This window comes from Neopelma chrysocephalum, unplaced genomic scaffold (assembly GCF_003984885.1).
Source record: "Neopelma chrysocephalum unplaced genomic scaffold, ASM398488v2 Primary Assembly neopelma1_68, whole genome shotgun sequence".
NCBI classification, from domain to species: Eukaryota; Metazoa; Chordata; class Aves; order Passeriformes; family Pipridae; genus Neopelma; species Neopelma chrysocephalum.
In genome coordinates, this window is record NW_020897727.1 from 3592408 (window position 1) to 3608574 (window position 16167).

At 42.6% G+C, this 16167-nt stretch overlaps 1 protein-coding gene across 3 annotated transcripts in view; it reads left to right on the forward strand.

The window, feature by feature from the left end:
• The window catches only part of ZNF423 (zinc finger protein 423), a 228958-nt gene that overhangs the window by 118417 nt on the left and 94374 nt on the right, over positions 1-16167 (forward strand). For all 3 annotated transcript variants that reach the window (XM_027685020.1, XM_027685021.1, XM_027685022.1), the window contains one exon: positions 12935-16158. In XM_027685020.1, coding sequence (XP_027540821.1) covers positions 12935-16158 — 3224 coding nt within the window. The remainder of the gene's footprint in view (positions 1-12934; positions 16159-16167) is intronic.

Below are 16167 nucleotides of genomic sequence, written 5' to 3' on the forward strand. Positions count from 1 at the left end.
GTCCTTTTTTAATGCTTTTGTACATATTGGGCAGCTGGTATGTGTTGACACGGTGTGTTTCTGTGCATTTATAATGGCTGTTTCCTTTGTGCTCACACCTCTGCTTCTGTTTTGTTAGGCACCACCCACTGGAAAATGTGTTTTGATACAAAGCAACACAGTAAGAAAAAAATCAGATCAGATCCAGTATCTCAGTTCCAGCCAAAAAATTAAATTAAAATGGAGTCCCTTTAAGCCTGTGTACAGTGACTTCAGGGTAGGCATGATGTTGCAACCTTCCTGAAGTCAAGTAGCCAGGAGGTCCTGGACTATGGTTATATTCATAGGAAATCCAAAGATACAAGTTGTGATAATCCTGAATAATGGGAAAATTGTTACCAAAAAAAAAAAAAGTCTGATGTGACTTTAACAATCAGCTGCTAAAAATCCAGGGCCCCAACCTCTAATTGTTTGAAATTGTACAGAAGATGCTGAATCTTAAATACAGGCAGACAGTTCGATCCTGATGGGGAGCCAAAGCTGGTATTCATAACTCTTGGTACTCATACCTTCATGTGCTAAACTGAGTATGAGATGGAGGAAGAGTGTTTCAGTTTCACAAGTAATTCTGGATAAAAGTGTGAGGAAGCAGTGACTAAATTTTCATTTGTCTGATTTTGTTTTTGCAAGGGTGAGATGGGCTAAAGATCTTATTTCAGACAGCAACCCAGGTTATCTATGGTCAGAAAATTGTTTTATCCTGAAAATTTTTGCCTTACTGGCCACAACTAAAATAAATATTAGAAAAGCCTTGACAAAACAGGAAATTAATTTGTGAATTCTATCTGGGGAACCTTGTTCTGTCAGTGTTCTATGGGAGGGTTGCCCAGTTGGTGACTCTGTCTGGGAAAGGAGCTTTAGCTGTGGGTCTGGGAAAGGGTCATGACAAAACCCAATGGATTCCAGGGAGGTGACAAGTGCTTTTTGGTATTTAGGTATTTTAGGACACCAGGATTTTTGCAGCAAGTGGTCTAAGCTTTAAAACTCTTTGTGTTGTTTATGAAAACAATAATTTTTCATTTCCTTTGGGGGTGTGTGTGCATGTTTTCAGCCATTAATTGACTGGAGATGGTTTTTTTGAATGTATCTGGTTCTGGAGGTACAAGTGTGTATGTCAAACCTCTGATCCCTGATTTCCCAGAGAGTTTTTGTTGGGTTTTTTTATGTTCTTTTACTGGTTTTTTGACCATTTTTCCTCTGCAGGAAATGTGCCCCCACACCAAAAATCCATCTCCAGCTTCCACCCACTTTTTAATTTAGTGGACTCTTCTGTACAAAGCCTGTACCATTCTGTAAAAAGCCCTTCTGTACCTGTAGTGTCAAGATGAATTTTTCTAGGGTACTTTTGATCTCTCCCCACTGCCTCCTCATTTCTTTTACTGAGTTGTTTAGTCTATTAACATTCCCAGATACTTTTTTGTAAGTACAAATAGTCCTCAATATGTGGACAAAGTTACAAAGCTATTGACTATAGCTTTTCCCTTTATTTTGTTTAATTCTCTGATATCAGTGCCAATGCCTGTGTGAGACTGCACTCAAATGGAAGAAGTGCTGTTAGCGAGTCGGTGGGGAAACAGATATTTGTTTGCAAGTGCCAAGACATTTGCTGTCCCTCCTTCTCTTCAGGGATAAATAGAGATGATTCAGTGTATGCTCCAACCCTAATTTTAATCCCATTTAAACAAATAATTGTGCCCTGCACCTTTACTCATTATGAATTCGCTCTCTCATGTATCTGTGGCCAAGGCACAGAGACTAGTTACTAACTAGAATAAATTGCACTATTCACATTTGTGGGAGGCAAAAAACCAACCACACATGTGTGGTCAGAAGGAAACCCACATTGCTGGTTAAACTAGAGCCAACTGAATACAGCCAACCAGCACCTAAGACTGTAAAACAGTTCAGGAGGAAGGCATCTGTGCTGTTGAGGAGCTTTCACCGCCCTGTTGCGGTTCGTGGGCAGTGTGTGGTACCTGCAGCTGGGGCTGGAAGTGCAGCCGTGGCTGGAGGGGAGGTGTCTGCCAGGCTCTGCTTGACTCCTGGCAGGAACACAGCAGGGCCGGAGGGGCTGTCGTCTCCTGGTTGGATTCGCTCTGGCTCCCCAGCTGCGCTCCCCACTCCTGCCTGCCTGCACTGATGAGCATCCTCCCTACGGGAGGCTTTCTCCGGAGCATGGTCGGTGCTGACTGACATCCTGAGAAGCCTCTAAAGAATTCAGAGATGCTCAAAAAGTCTCTCTGCAAACTTGTGGTGTAGATGGGCACAGCCTGGGTTGATCTCAGTGCCTGGTGTCTGCAGGAGAGGGATATCCAGTGTGCCGTGACTCCGGGGTGCTTGGAGTGGGCACCACTGGGGTCATCCCCTGCAGCTGCACAGGTGCTCAGCGAGGTCGGGTGTGGGATCCCTCCTTGGGCTGCACCAATGTGGGTGTGAGCCCTGGGATAACAGACCTTAGCTGTTGCCACAGCCTTTCTTTTGAAAGCCTGAGAGCACATTCACACGATTTGTCATCGGGCCCTTCAGTCAAAAGGGCAAAGATGTGCTGGAAGGAGAGAGCAGCTTTTGGTGGATGGTTTTGTTGTGTGGTGCAGTGCAAGTCCTCAGATCACAGATGCTGGGTCACTGACGGTTAAACTTGAAAGGACTTTCATGCAGCACATTTGTTGTAGGGGAACACTGGTGTACCAACAACAATTCTTACCTGGTGGCAAATACTTTCGTTTGCTTGCTTGTTTTAAAAGTCTCTTGTTTAAAATGATGGATGCTGTTAGTAAAAAAGGAGTAGCATTATCATACAGCATGGAATACACATCTCTCCTAGGAAAGCCATGCTGTTTGGCTTTCATCTTGCATAGTACAAAATCTATAGTTATTTTCTTTTTAAACCTTTCAGTTATTTCTGTCAGGTATTGATAAATGGAGAATTTCCTTCCCATCTCTCTTTCATGCAGTTCCCCTCAGTCCAGTCACAAGCATCGTGCAGATTCATGACTGATGTCTATGATAATCAGGAATGTGCTTCATATTCACCAGTGTGCTTTTACATTTGTGGGTGCTCTTTTTAGTTTTAAACTAATTATTTTTTTTTTAAATTGTTCACTAATAAACCCAGAGCCCTAACTAATTGTACTTTGCCATAATGCATACTGTCCCCAAGGGATGGGAGACTTACTTAGCTGGAGCAAACCTCATCTCCAGTCTTGGGTCAGGTGGGGCTGGCAGCTTCTTCAGCTCCAGGGATACCCACTGGGGTCACTGGGGCACACGAGCCCCTCCAAAACCAGGCAGATGAAGGCCTTGGGGGGCTATGCTCACCGGACCTATGGAAGCTGTGATGTTTGCAAGGGCAGCATCATTTCCATTCACGGTGTTTGCATGAAATCTTGACTCTGAATTCATGAAAGGGACAGGGAATACATGCACCTTTCTGAAAATATCTCTGTAGAATGGGATGTATTTCATATTTATGTCATTTGAATTTTCAGGAGTGTTAACTACTGTTCCTATTGAATTCAATAGGATTGATGTGAATACACAACACATTGGAAGTCAGAACAATAATGCATGTGCGTAGCTGTAAAAACAGGTTACTTGATACTGTTTGTCACATGTAATTTATTGATTTTTCTTCCCTTCTTCTTTGAAAGCGGTATAAAATCTGGTGGTTGTTGGTTTTTACTGTTTGTTTATTGCTGAGTAATTTCAGCCAACATGTGTTTTTCAGCATTAGGTCTATTCATCATGAACATCAACCCATTAAAATTGTAAGTGCGTCACAGTTTTCCCACCTAGATCAAAATGAGAGTCTGGAACTGCCTACTTCTTTCTAACTTAACAAGCTGGTTTTATTTTTCCCTGCAACTTACTCTAATAATATGACTAGCTTTAAGTTCCTCAGGCTGGAAAGCTTGGCAGTAAAATCCTGTGCAGGGCTGAGCTTTGAAACATGAGCTTTTTCTCAGGTTTGAAACATGGCAATTGTCTTTTCTGCTGAGCATTGATGGAAAATACTCATTTAGGAGCAGAAGTCTGTTCTTGAGAAAGTAGTTTTCATCTGTTACAGACAGGGATTGCAAACCCATTTTCTTAGAGGTCAGGTCACCACATAACATCAGTTGAAGATTGCATCATAGAAAGCCATCCTAGAAATGCAGTCACTTCTGGTGACCCCAGCCAGAAGACACAGAGCATTTTTGGTGTCTGGTCCCAGTTTTCTCACTTCTCAGTGGTTCTTTTGGCTCACAGTAGATACATGATGCAAAAGCGGAAAGAGAGTTCTGCAGAAATGGAATCCCCACTCTAATATTCTCAACCATCACCGAAGCAGATAGGTGGTTGTCTTAGCAGTAACAGCAGCTTATCAGAGAAGTCTTAGCAAAACATATTTTGTCCTAGTTTGCCACTGCCCCAGTATTAAAGGCACTTGCTCCTCCAGACTGCTGCCCACACCATCAAAATGAGCTCTGACTTGATTCTGCACAAGCTGAATATCCTGTGGCAAAGTGCTGCTTGTCCTTGTCTGTACTGGCTTCCAGAGCTCCCTGTTCACCATGCAGGATATGACCCTTAAATGAATTTTATGAATGAGCTAAATGGATTGTAATTGATGACTTAATCTTCACTTGAACATACAATGCAAAAACATGAAAATGAGCACAGTAAAGCATTAAATTAAATCACACCAATCTGGTCTGTTCATGGAGAAAAGTCTGTCCCTCTTTACTTTCACCTTCTGTATTCATTGAGTTTCTCCAAACAGCAGCTAGTCTGTGTTGCTGATGCTCGGTTACGGATATGCACTGAGGGGAAGAGCTTGAGCTGAGTGTGTCTGACCACACGTGCCTGAGGGTGCTCAGCAAAACAGCCTGAGAACAGGTGCCTGCTGTATCTGAGAGCTGCCCGATCAAATGGGAGAGAGGAAATAATAAATCTAGGAAATTAATCTCCTGCATTTCATCCCACCAGAAAGGCCGTCCCGCTGGCCACATTTCCACGAGCGGTTCAGTCTCAACGCTTGGGTGTGGGCTCTATGGGAAGCACCCTTCCTGCTAAAAACAGCAAAACACAAGGAAGGGAAAACATCTCTATATATAGATGAGGAAATGTATGAAGTAATGCATGTATTGCAGAGACTTTCATGGAGGCTGGTGGTCTTTCACTGCTCCAGGCTGGATCTTTGGCTTTGCAAAGGGGGCAGTGCAGGGCCCAGGCCTGGCCCCACTCATGCTGTGATCAGGGCAGGCTCTGCAAATCTGCCCTAGGGTCTGCTCAAATCACTGCAACCACCTGCTTGTATCCCTAGGTTTAGATAAAAAAGGAAGCAGGCAAAGCTCTTAACTGCTGTGTGTTGTCTCTTTGTTTTGTATAATCAAGTGTTGAAATCATGATAAATGTTGACGTCAAGTAGCAAGAAGTGCAGAATATAATTGTGTGAGTGTAAGGCCAATGGGGTCATATGAGGTTTGTGCTGTGGCTAGCATAATATGAAGAAATATTACTAACAATTAGCATAAGCATTACCATTTATTATAACTAATTTTATAACTAATTATTATAAGTAATAATTATTCTACTAGGATTATTTTCCTGAGGGCTTTATGATTCCTAGTGTTTGAAAGTTGTTCGTGTTGTAGCTGAAATTCTTATTTTATAATATTCTCTCTCTGTGACTGTTGCATCCATGATGCGTGTGGATGACTCCATATAGAGTTTTGTTTTTTCACATCTGTCTTACAATGTGCCTTTTTGCTAAATGCTCTGTAGGTATCAAAGCAGGCAAGAATGACACAGGACCCTCTAGGTAGCAGGGTAAGCACAAGCAGCAAGCTATTAAGATCTTTCTGTTATTTCATTGATGATTTTGTAGGTATCATTTTCTAATCTCGCTTAAAAAAGACTGAATGTGCGTTCGAACATTTCTGAAGAGCAAATTGCTAAGCAAAGTATATATATAATCCTAACATTTTGGTAGAAATAGGGTGAGTTATTATTGATTCACAGAGCACGACAAAACATCACTGCATGAATTAGCAAACAGCTGTTTCTAATTTGAGTTTAGAACTGTACACAGAGGAACTTGTTTTAGTGTTCACTCCTTTCATTTATAATGAATTTTAATTACCGCTACAGGTGAGAAAAATGTAGAAACAAGCTTGTATCTTGTGGAAGAAACAAAGGAGAGACAGATGCTAACAGATTTACAGTCTGTGATAAAAGGAATGTTTTGGTACACTTTACATGTAATTAGAGTGCAGCTGTTTTCAGTCCCAAGTCCATGATGCACAGCAGAATATAGTATCTGCTGCTTTTCCAAAGGGAGTAAAGAAAAACAGTGATTTAACTCCGAAAGCATTTAGCTTATTCCTAGATCTAACATAAAACTTTCTCTTCCAGCCCTATTATGCCATTTATTGAAGTGTGAAATAACTTATTTAACGATATGTTAATTTTTTGTTACCAGCAAAATACAGACTGTTTGAGATAAGAAAAATAATGTTAAAAATAGTTTCTGATTTTATCATCTGCATAGAATTATGGATCACCCTGTTGATGGTCATTACTGAGTCTTGATATCTGCTTATGGGAGACAAGGGCTCAGGCATGCATTACTCTGGCTTAACAAGTTTCCGTATATCAACTAAGCTTCAACAGACATCTTTGTGTGTACTTTTAACTTGCAGCATAAAAAAGACTAATTAGATGTATCTTTGATCACTACAGAAAGGTTTAAACAAAAACAGCAAGGTTTAAACTGTCTATGTGTAACAGTTTATCTGTGGCAGACATCCCAGCAAGTTTTATGTTTGAAATTCTGCACTACATCTTGTGCTGATTTTGTATTCTAAATACAAAGTTTCTCTCTGCATGAGAAGAAAAATTAGATTATACATACTTTCCATTGAGCCAGACGTCTTTCTTGCTTTTTGAAAAAATTCACTAAAAAACAAATTGCAGTGCGAAGCTGAGAAGTTGGGAAAAGAGTCACTAACCTTTGGGAATTTAGTCCAACAAAAACGCTTACCTCAGAGGTACATGATTAGGTATAACTGCATTTTTCTCAAGTCACAGAAAACAATGAAAGCACTGCCTGTGGTGCCACTTATGTTAGCACCTCTTGGATTTTTATCCAACTTCAGGTTTGCTTTGAACATTTTATACATATCTATATATATATATTAAAAATGGCATACTGCCTTAGAATACAAAACTATGAAGACTGTTTGGTGAAGGAGCCAACGTCGCTGAAGGCTGAAGCTGCGTATAGAGTTCCTCAGAGCAGCCTGGACTTCCCAGGGCCTCCTCACTGCCTTGGCTAAGGGTGGGTTGAGCAGTTCTGGGGGACAGTTGCGTGATATTTTCTGAGGAATAATTATAGATAAGTTGCAGATACCTTTTTCCCATTGTTTAGTGAAGTGTGTTGGAGTGTGCATTAGTGCTGGATTTCAGTCACAGCCCAGCAGTTACGGTCCCATTCAGACATAGGTGCAGTCTCAGCACACAAAGGCTTTCACTGCCACAAGGGCTGGTGGTTCACAGTCTATCATTGCCTTCTGTGACACAACGAACAGAAATGTTCAGTGAAGCTGATATATGCATAGAAACTGAGTTTGGAATATTAAAAATACTTTTAATTATTAGTTATAATTGTGCGGGAGATGTGCAGGAAAATGGGACTAAACAAGCCAACAAAAAATTTAAGCAAAAAAGCTGTCACAGTCCACTGAAAATGTTGAAGCTTAAAAAATTTGCTATGTAAACTTGATTTGCATTATTTCACACCAGCACTGCAGTGTAAATGAGCAGCGTATGCTATGTGAGGTTCTTACAATAATCCATTGTAATGATCTATCGTTGGCTTTAATACATAGTGCAGCAATGCAAAATTTGCTGTAACCAGTACTGAGGATTTTTTAGTCCTTAATCTCTGTGTTTTAGTCTCATAGTTAAGCATCTGCAATAATAATAATTTTTGAAATTGGCAGCATTTCTATTGGGCCTTCCATCTGAGGATGTCTCAGGGTTTTCACAGCTATGCAGAAGTAAGCCCTACAATTTGCCCTTGAGGAGCAGATGGCTTTTTTTCTATTATGGAGATGAGGAACTGAAACACAGTTCAGAGGCATGTTTTATGATGCCAAGCTTGTTTTCAAAAGCAAGTTACTTTTTGGGTTATAGAATTCCATCAACTTCCAGTAGCTTAAAGCAATTTGAGTGCTTTGACCACCCTTAACTTGTGTGCCATGAAGGGGCTTGGAGAGAACCAGGAGTCTGAGCTTAAATCAAACAGCAATCCTTTCTTCAACAATTGATTTTGGGGTTTTGTGTTTGTTAATTTAACTGTTTCTCTAGCTCTAGAGAGATAAACATGATAGAAAAGAACATGTTCTAAATCTAACCTCCTTGGTTTACTGTCCTGTACAGAGATGCCTTCTGAGCTCAGGAGGGGAGTCTGAAAGTTGCCTCTTTGGCCAAACCCTGGAGTTTTTTTGATGCCTAATCTGGGTGTGCAGCCTCTTCTGAAGCTCATGGTGCTCAGTCTGTGTTGGTGGCACCCAAACCAGCTGGAATAAACTGGCCTCCCACAGTGCACTGGCCACATTGTGACGTGCCCATGGTGTGGAGGGATGTACGAAGGCCCTGCAGAAGAGCCACCTGAACTCTCTACACGTAAGGGAGACGAAGTAGGGAGATTTCTTCACTGGAGGGGAACCCGATGATGCTCCATGTTGATAAATAGGAGGGTTTAGGCAAGGATGAACTTCAGATCCAGGCCAGCAAATGTGGTGTCTGTGCAAACCTTTTGTTCTTAAGAGAAAATGCAACTGGCTGGGGGATAGCCTGGGTTTGAGCAGCTCCCGCCCATGAACGCTGACCCCCAGGGCTGGGGTGACCAGGCAGCTGAGCAGGCCTGTCCCTCTGCAACCCCTTCAAATGCAGCTCTGCTCAAAGTCTGGCGGAAACATAATGTTTCCAAGTAGCTTTGGGCAGGGAGCTGGAGGAAAGTGTTTTGCAGGGACTGTGAAATTGTGTCTGGTTGATTATATTTCTATTAGCAAAATAACTCTGAAATAATAATTATATCAACGTCGTCAGTGTATGCTGAGATGGCAGTGCTGCTTACTCCTGTCAATCTGTGATGTGCTGTTTGTCTCCTTTCTAAGAGAGATCACATTTTTTTAAGACTTCATTTTATTGTTTTAACTTCATGACTGTATTTCTGAACTTGGCTCATGTTATCTGGAAGACAAATTGAGAATGAAGTATGATTTATACTACAGTTTGGCCAAATTGTTCTTATTAGAAGGAAAAATACATTTATTGAATGCATTGAGGCTGGAATTAGCTCTTCACTGATGATGATAAATGCTTGCAGTCCTGTAAACGTGCTGAACATTACGTTGCTAAATTACTGTACCACTTTGAGATTGATTATCAAGAATGGTCCTTTAAGCTTCATGACCTGCACATATATCCTGAGGACTACTGACATCCTGAAGCTTCCTTAATGCTCTTTTTTTCCTAATTAAACTTTTTATTGAATTTTCTTACCCTTTTAATACTTGTTTTGATTCTCTTATGCGCAAATGACAAAAGCCTTGCACTAGCCATGTGATTCTCTATTTTAGAACAGTCCCACTTTGCAGGATTAGCCATTTTTAATGACTTTAATCTCCTTTTTGAAAGTGATTTTTCTCATTCTGCTACATTCCTTTGATTGCATTAATGTAGAATTATTATTCTAACCATCATTGCCAGACATGTCACACCACATCTAAAATATATCTTCCCACTAAAATATTACTGTGGTAAAATACCTTAGAATTTCCTTCTCAGTTCATTAAAGGTCTTTTCTTCAATTTAATATGGCAAGTTAAAATTAACAGGGCTATTTTTCATTCCACAAAGAGATTAATGATAATGAGTTTTCCCTAATTTCTTCAGTTTAGGCATTTAGTAATTTAGTATCTTGTTTATAAGAAGTCCAGGCAGGTTGTTTCTTGGGCTTAAAGTTTTCTAATTATTTTAAATTTGTAAAACTATGAGAAAATGATGCAATAAAAAGAATGTAGAGGCTAAACATAAAAATAGGTGAAAGGTCCAAATCGAGCTAACAGAGGGAGACAGTCTTTGCTTTTACCTGTCTATGTAAATGCTTCCATTTCTATTACGAATCCAGCTTTTCAATCTGAGAAATGGTAATTTTTTTGAATCCAAATTATATGAGCACAGCAATGGCTTTGTGCTTCGCTCACAAAGTAACACTAATACCAGCTTTCTTGGATTTTGTTTTCTGAATGGCCCAATATGTTTGAAAAGCAGCAGCTGGAGGGGAACTGGCCCTATTTGAAGTTAAGAGTGTGTTTTGAGGTAGATCGGTTCGTTTCAGAGGAAAAAGAAACTTTCTAAAGATTTGTTCCGTTTGTGTGGTGGGCCAATGTAATGGTTGGCATAAGTGCATATGGATGTAATGAAGTTAAAGCAGTTGGCCCAGCCTGTGTTACCACTGGATTTGGCCCATTGCATGCACGGTTTCAGAGCTGAACAATGAAGCTTTATTCAGTGGGGCCGTTTGGAGTGCTCTGGGTTCTCCCCAGCGCAGCCCTTCCTCTGTGTGCTGCTGCCCGGCGCAAGGCATGACAGCAGTCTGACTGTGAAAGAGAAGGTATTTAAAATGCATGTATTTTTAAAAAGAATTTCTGCAAATGGACATTTTAAATTTATTTTAATTGCAGCCAGTAACCTCCAGCAGTAAGTAACACAATGGTGGAGTGCTTTTTCTCCTGTTGTTGTTTTTCTCCTTCCCCCCCTCCCTCCCCATAGAGAGCAGCAGCGGCAGCAAACGCAACATGTGCTGCCCTAGTTCAGGCCCAGCATCCCCCTCGTGCTCCCCTTTGTCTCCTTGCCCCTGGAGGAGCCCAGCTGGTGAGAGGAGGGAATTAGGCAGCCCTGAGCTACCGGCACCTCCCCGGGGCCCCTAATCCGGGCGCTGGCAGCCGGCTGCCTCCTTCCCTCCGACGGCCCGTGGCCGCAGGTCCGTGGGGACGGAGCCCCGGATACGGCTGGCGGCGGAGATGGGGGGATGGCGGGGGCTCCCTGGGGGCTGAGCAAAGCTGTGCTGGCAGCGGGGTGGGCGGCGGAGGTGGCTTAAATTGGGAACATGAGGCTTTGTTGCAGCCGCAGAGAGAGAGAGCCATTCATGGTCGGGGGAGTGAAGCCTGAGAAAAGTTTACGTAAAAAATCAGGAGCTTGTTGCCTGTGTTTTAGGTTTGGGCTCCGCCAGACTCGGAGGAGCTGGTTGAGCACAAAGACCTTGAGCATCTTAGAAGCGCGGGTGCTTGCTGAGAGTCGAGGTGCATTTTGGGAGCAGAAAGAAGCGTGTTCCCGGTGTCCAGCATCGCTCTGGAGCAGGAGGTTTAGTTAAACCGGGGAGCGGAGCTCTCTGGGGAGCACGGAGCGAGGGGGGTGGACGCCTGACCTGTGCATCCTGAGAAACAGGCATCCGTGTCGTGCGGGAGAAGTTGTCTGGTGTGTGAATATTTGGTGTAGTTTTTTCCAAGGTAGCTCCTCTCTTTCTTTCCTGGGATGAAAAACAGGTCTTTGCCAAAGCAAACCGTGCCACAGGAGCTGCCTCTCTACGGTGGTGATATCCTCATTAGCCGAGCCTTTCTTTGAGAGCTCCTCTGCCGTACATGTGCTCTCCTCCGCCTGGTGACTCTAGTTGGCAGGCACGAGGAGTGTGCGTGTGGCAGCCTACACACACAGTTGGGGATTTTTTTTTATTGGTTTGTTTTAGTAAAAGCTGAAGTAGGAACATTAAATGTTTTATAAGGACAGTGTATCTCGAGAACCAGTTTATTTTCGGAATCTTCAAATGTTTATGTGGCCAGCGCCTTCCCTCATTTACATGAACTTTATTTTTGCTTCATTCTGTGGTTTAGTTTTATATCGGACTAGTGGTGTTTTTGTTTCGCTCAACACCTCTGCATTTGTTGGAATTAGGGTATTTAACTCTCTTCTGTTGCATGTTAACAACTCTGTTAATGAAAGCTGACAACATTTTATGTATTTTTCCTAAAAAGACTATTTTGCTGCTGGAGTTGGTGCTGTTTTTTGTTATAGTAATATTGAATTATAAAATATTTTCCAAAGCTTCATATTGAGCAAAGGAAATAGTTACTAAAACAGAAGCTGGGCCATTGTTGGTTTATCCTGAAGTTGATTTTTTTGTGATGTCTTTATATGTCCAGTGGTGATTTTCCTGGGCTTTTTAAAATTTGGTTTTGTACCAAAAGGGCAACATTACCTCTTATACAAGTGAATGTGGTAATGGTGCACATCTCTTCTCTGATTTTGTTCAGCTGCTTCAAATCTTAGGCTTTTATTTCACCTACATGTTCGACTCTGCCTTTTAGCAGCCTTTAATTCTGTTACAGTTTTGAGACAGAACTGAAGGATTTTGTTTAATGGAGACATTACTTAAAACCATCTTGATGTAGCATTTAAAAGACCCACAAATTCACAGGTGATCACTTAACACTGTAGCTTTTCGAAATGTTTGTATTGCTTCGTTGCACATTGTGTTTTGCTTTCTTTATTCATTGTTTATTGCTTTACAGTATAGTGAGCAGGTGTTAAACCTGCTAAAGAAAAATGCTTTTTATTAACACTAGGTCTTTGGCATATTTGTGAATTATGTGTACAAATATATTTTTATTTCTCCTTCTCAAACCTCCTTTGAAATTCAAGAGGGTTTTTTGGGGGGTTTTTGAGTTGAATTTTTTTTTTTTAATGCTGTAGTAGCAGAAGCCCATAGTGTTGTTGAGAGCTTTGTCCTTATTTCACAGATGCACTGGGAATTGTTTTTAATCTCCTTTCTGCTTTCCCATTACAGATGGTGATGACGACCCACAACTCTCCTGGGTGGCTTCATCTCCCTCCAGCAAAGATGTTGCATCACCCACTCAGATGATAGGAGATGGGTGTGATCTCGGCATCGGGGAGGAGGAAGGGGGGACTGGCCTGCCATATCCGTGTCAGTTTTGTGATAAGTCCTTCATTCGCCTGAGCTACCTTAAAAGGCACGAGCAGATCCACAGTGACAAACTACCTTTCAAATGCACCTACTGTAGCCGGCTTTTTAAGCACAAGAGAAGTAGGGATCGCCACATAAAGCTTCACACAGGGGATAAAAAGTACCATTGCCACGAGTGCGAGGCTGCGTTCTCTCGCAGCGACCACCTCAAAATTCACCTGAAAACCCACAGCTCCAGCAAACCGTTCAAGTGTACTGTTTGTAAACGTGGGTTTTCATCTACCAGCTCATTGCAGAGTCACATGCAAGCTCATAAAAAGAACAAGGAACATATGGCAAAGACTGAGAAAGAGGTGAAGAAGGATGATTTTATGTGTGATTACTGTGAAGAGACATTCAGTCAGACTGAAGATTTGGAGAAGCACGTAATGACACGCCACCCACAGCTTTCCGAGAAGGCCGATTTGCAGTGTATTCATTGCCCTGAAGTATTTGTAGATGAAAACTCGCTGCTCTCACACATTCATCAAGCCCATGCCAACAAAAAACACAAGTGCCCTATGTGCCCGGAGCAGTTTTCTTCAGTGGAGGAAGTCTATTGCCACTTGGACAGCCACAGACAACCTGACTCCAGCAATCACAGCATCAGCCCTGACCCAGTCTTGGGAAGCGTTGCGTCCATGAGCAGTGCAACGCCCGACTCCAGCGCATCGGTGGAAAGAGGTTCCACCCCAGATTCGACCTTAAAGCCTTTGAGAGGACAGAAGAAAACCAGGTCTGTTGACAGAGAGGAAGGCCAGAACTGGTCTAAAGTTACTTACAGCTGCCCGTACTGCTCGAAGCGCGATTTTAACAGCCTTGCTGTTCTGGAGATCCATCTGAAGACCATTCATGCAGACAAACCTCAGCAAAGCCACACGTGCCAGATCTGCCTTGATTCCATGCCTACACTGTACAACTTGAATGAACACGTGAGAAAAGTGCACAAGAACCATGCCTATCCCATGATGCAGTTTAGCAACATTTCTGCCTTCCATTGTAATTACTGCCCGGAGATGTTTGCAGACATCAATAGCTTACAGGAGCACATCCGTATTACTCACTGTGGCCCAAACGCTACCACTCAAGATGGCAACAATGCTTTCTTCTGTAACCAGTGCTCCATGGGCTTTCTGACCGAAGCAACCTTGACTGAGCACATTCAGCAGACTCACTGCAATGTAGGAAATTCAAAATTGGATTCCCCTGTCATTCAGCCAACACAGTCTTTTATGGAAGTTTATTCATGCCCTTATTGCACAAACTCCCCCATTTTTGGCTCCATCCTGAAGCTTACAAAGCATATTAAAGAAAACCACAAGAACATTCCTCTGGCACACAATAAGAAGTCAAAAGCAGAGCAGAGTCCAGTTTCTTCTGATGTTGAAGTCTCATCCCCTAAAAGGCAGCGGCTTTCTGCTAGCGTAAACTCAGTGTCTAATGGTGAATACCCATGTAATCAGTGTGATCTAAAGTTCTCAAATTTTGAAAGTTTTCAAACCCATTTAAAGTTGCATTTGGAGTTGCTGTTGAGGAAACAGTCTTGCCCTCAGTGTAAAGAAGACTTTGATTCCCAGGAATCTCTTCTGCAACATCTCACTGTACATTACATGACAACTTCAACTCATTATGTGTGTGAGAGCTGTGACAAACAGTTTTCTTCAGTGGATGATTTGCAGAAGCATTTGTTGGACATGCATACTTTTGTGTTGTATCACTGCACCCTTTGCCAAGAAGTTTTTGATTCCAAGGTATCTATCCAAGTGCATCTGGCAGTCAAGCACAGCAATGAAAAGAAGATGTATCGTTGCACAGCCTGTAACTGGGATTTTAGGAAGGAGGTGGATCTCCAGATCCATGTGAAGCATAGTCACTTGGGAAATCCATCAAAGTCTCACAAATGCATCTTCTGTGGTGAGACCTTTAGCACAGAAGTAGAACTGCAGTGCCACATCACAACCCACAGCAAAAAATACAACTGCAAGTTTTGTAGCAAAGCTTTTCATGCCATCATCTTGCTTGAAAAGCACTTGCGGGAAAAACATTGTGTTTTTGATGCGAGCGCTGAGAATGGTACAGCTAATGGCATGACCCCAACAAATAAGAAGACAGAAGGGGCAGATATCCAGAACATGTTGATGAAGAATCCAGATACTTCCAATAGTCATGAAGCCAGTGAGGATGATGTAGATGCTTCTGAGCCCATGTATGGCTGTGACATTTGTGGGGCTGCCTACACTATGGAGGTCCTCTTGCAGAACCATCGTTTGAGAGATCATAACATCAGGCCTGGGGAGGATGACTGTTCTAGGAAGAAAGCAGAATTCATCAAAGGTAGCCATAAGTGTAATATCTGCTCAAGGACCTTTTTCTCGGAAAATGGCCTGAGAGAGCACATGCAGACTCATCGAGGCCCAGCTAAGCACTACATGTGCCCCATCTGTGGGGAACGTTTCCCATCACTCCTGACCCTGACGGAGCACAAAGTCACTCACAGCAAGAGTTTGGATACAGGGACATGTCGGATCTGCAAAATGCCGCTGCAGAGCGAGGAGGAATTTATTGAGCACTGCCAGATGCATCCAGATCTCAGAAACTCCCTCACTGGGTTTCGCTGTGTTGTCTGCATGCAGACAGTCACCTCCACCCTTGAGCTGAAAATTCATGGGACATTCCATATGCAGAAATTGGCAGGAAACTCTGCAACCTCATCACCCAACGGCCAGGCCTTGCAAAAACTCTACAAGTGTGCGTTGTGCTTGAAGGAGTTCCGGAATAAGCAGGACTTGGTAAAGTTGGATGTGAACGGCCTTCCCTATGGCCTGTGTGCTGGATGCATGACCAGGAGCACGAATGGACAGTCTTCGGGCTTGACTCCACAGGAGGTGAACGAGAGGCCATGTGGCAGTCTGAGGTGTCCAGAGTGTAGTGTCAAATTTGAAAGTGCTGAAGACCTAGAGAGCCACATTCAGGTAGATCACCGAGACCTGACGCCTGAGACTAGTGGCCAAAGGAAAGGTACCCAGACGTCCCCTGTTCCCAGAGTAAGTACA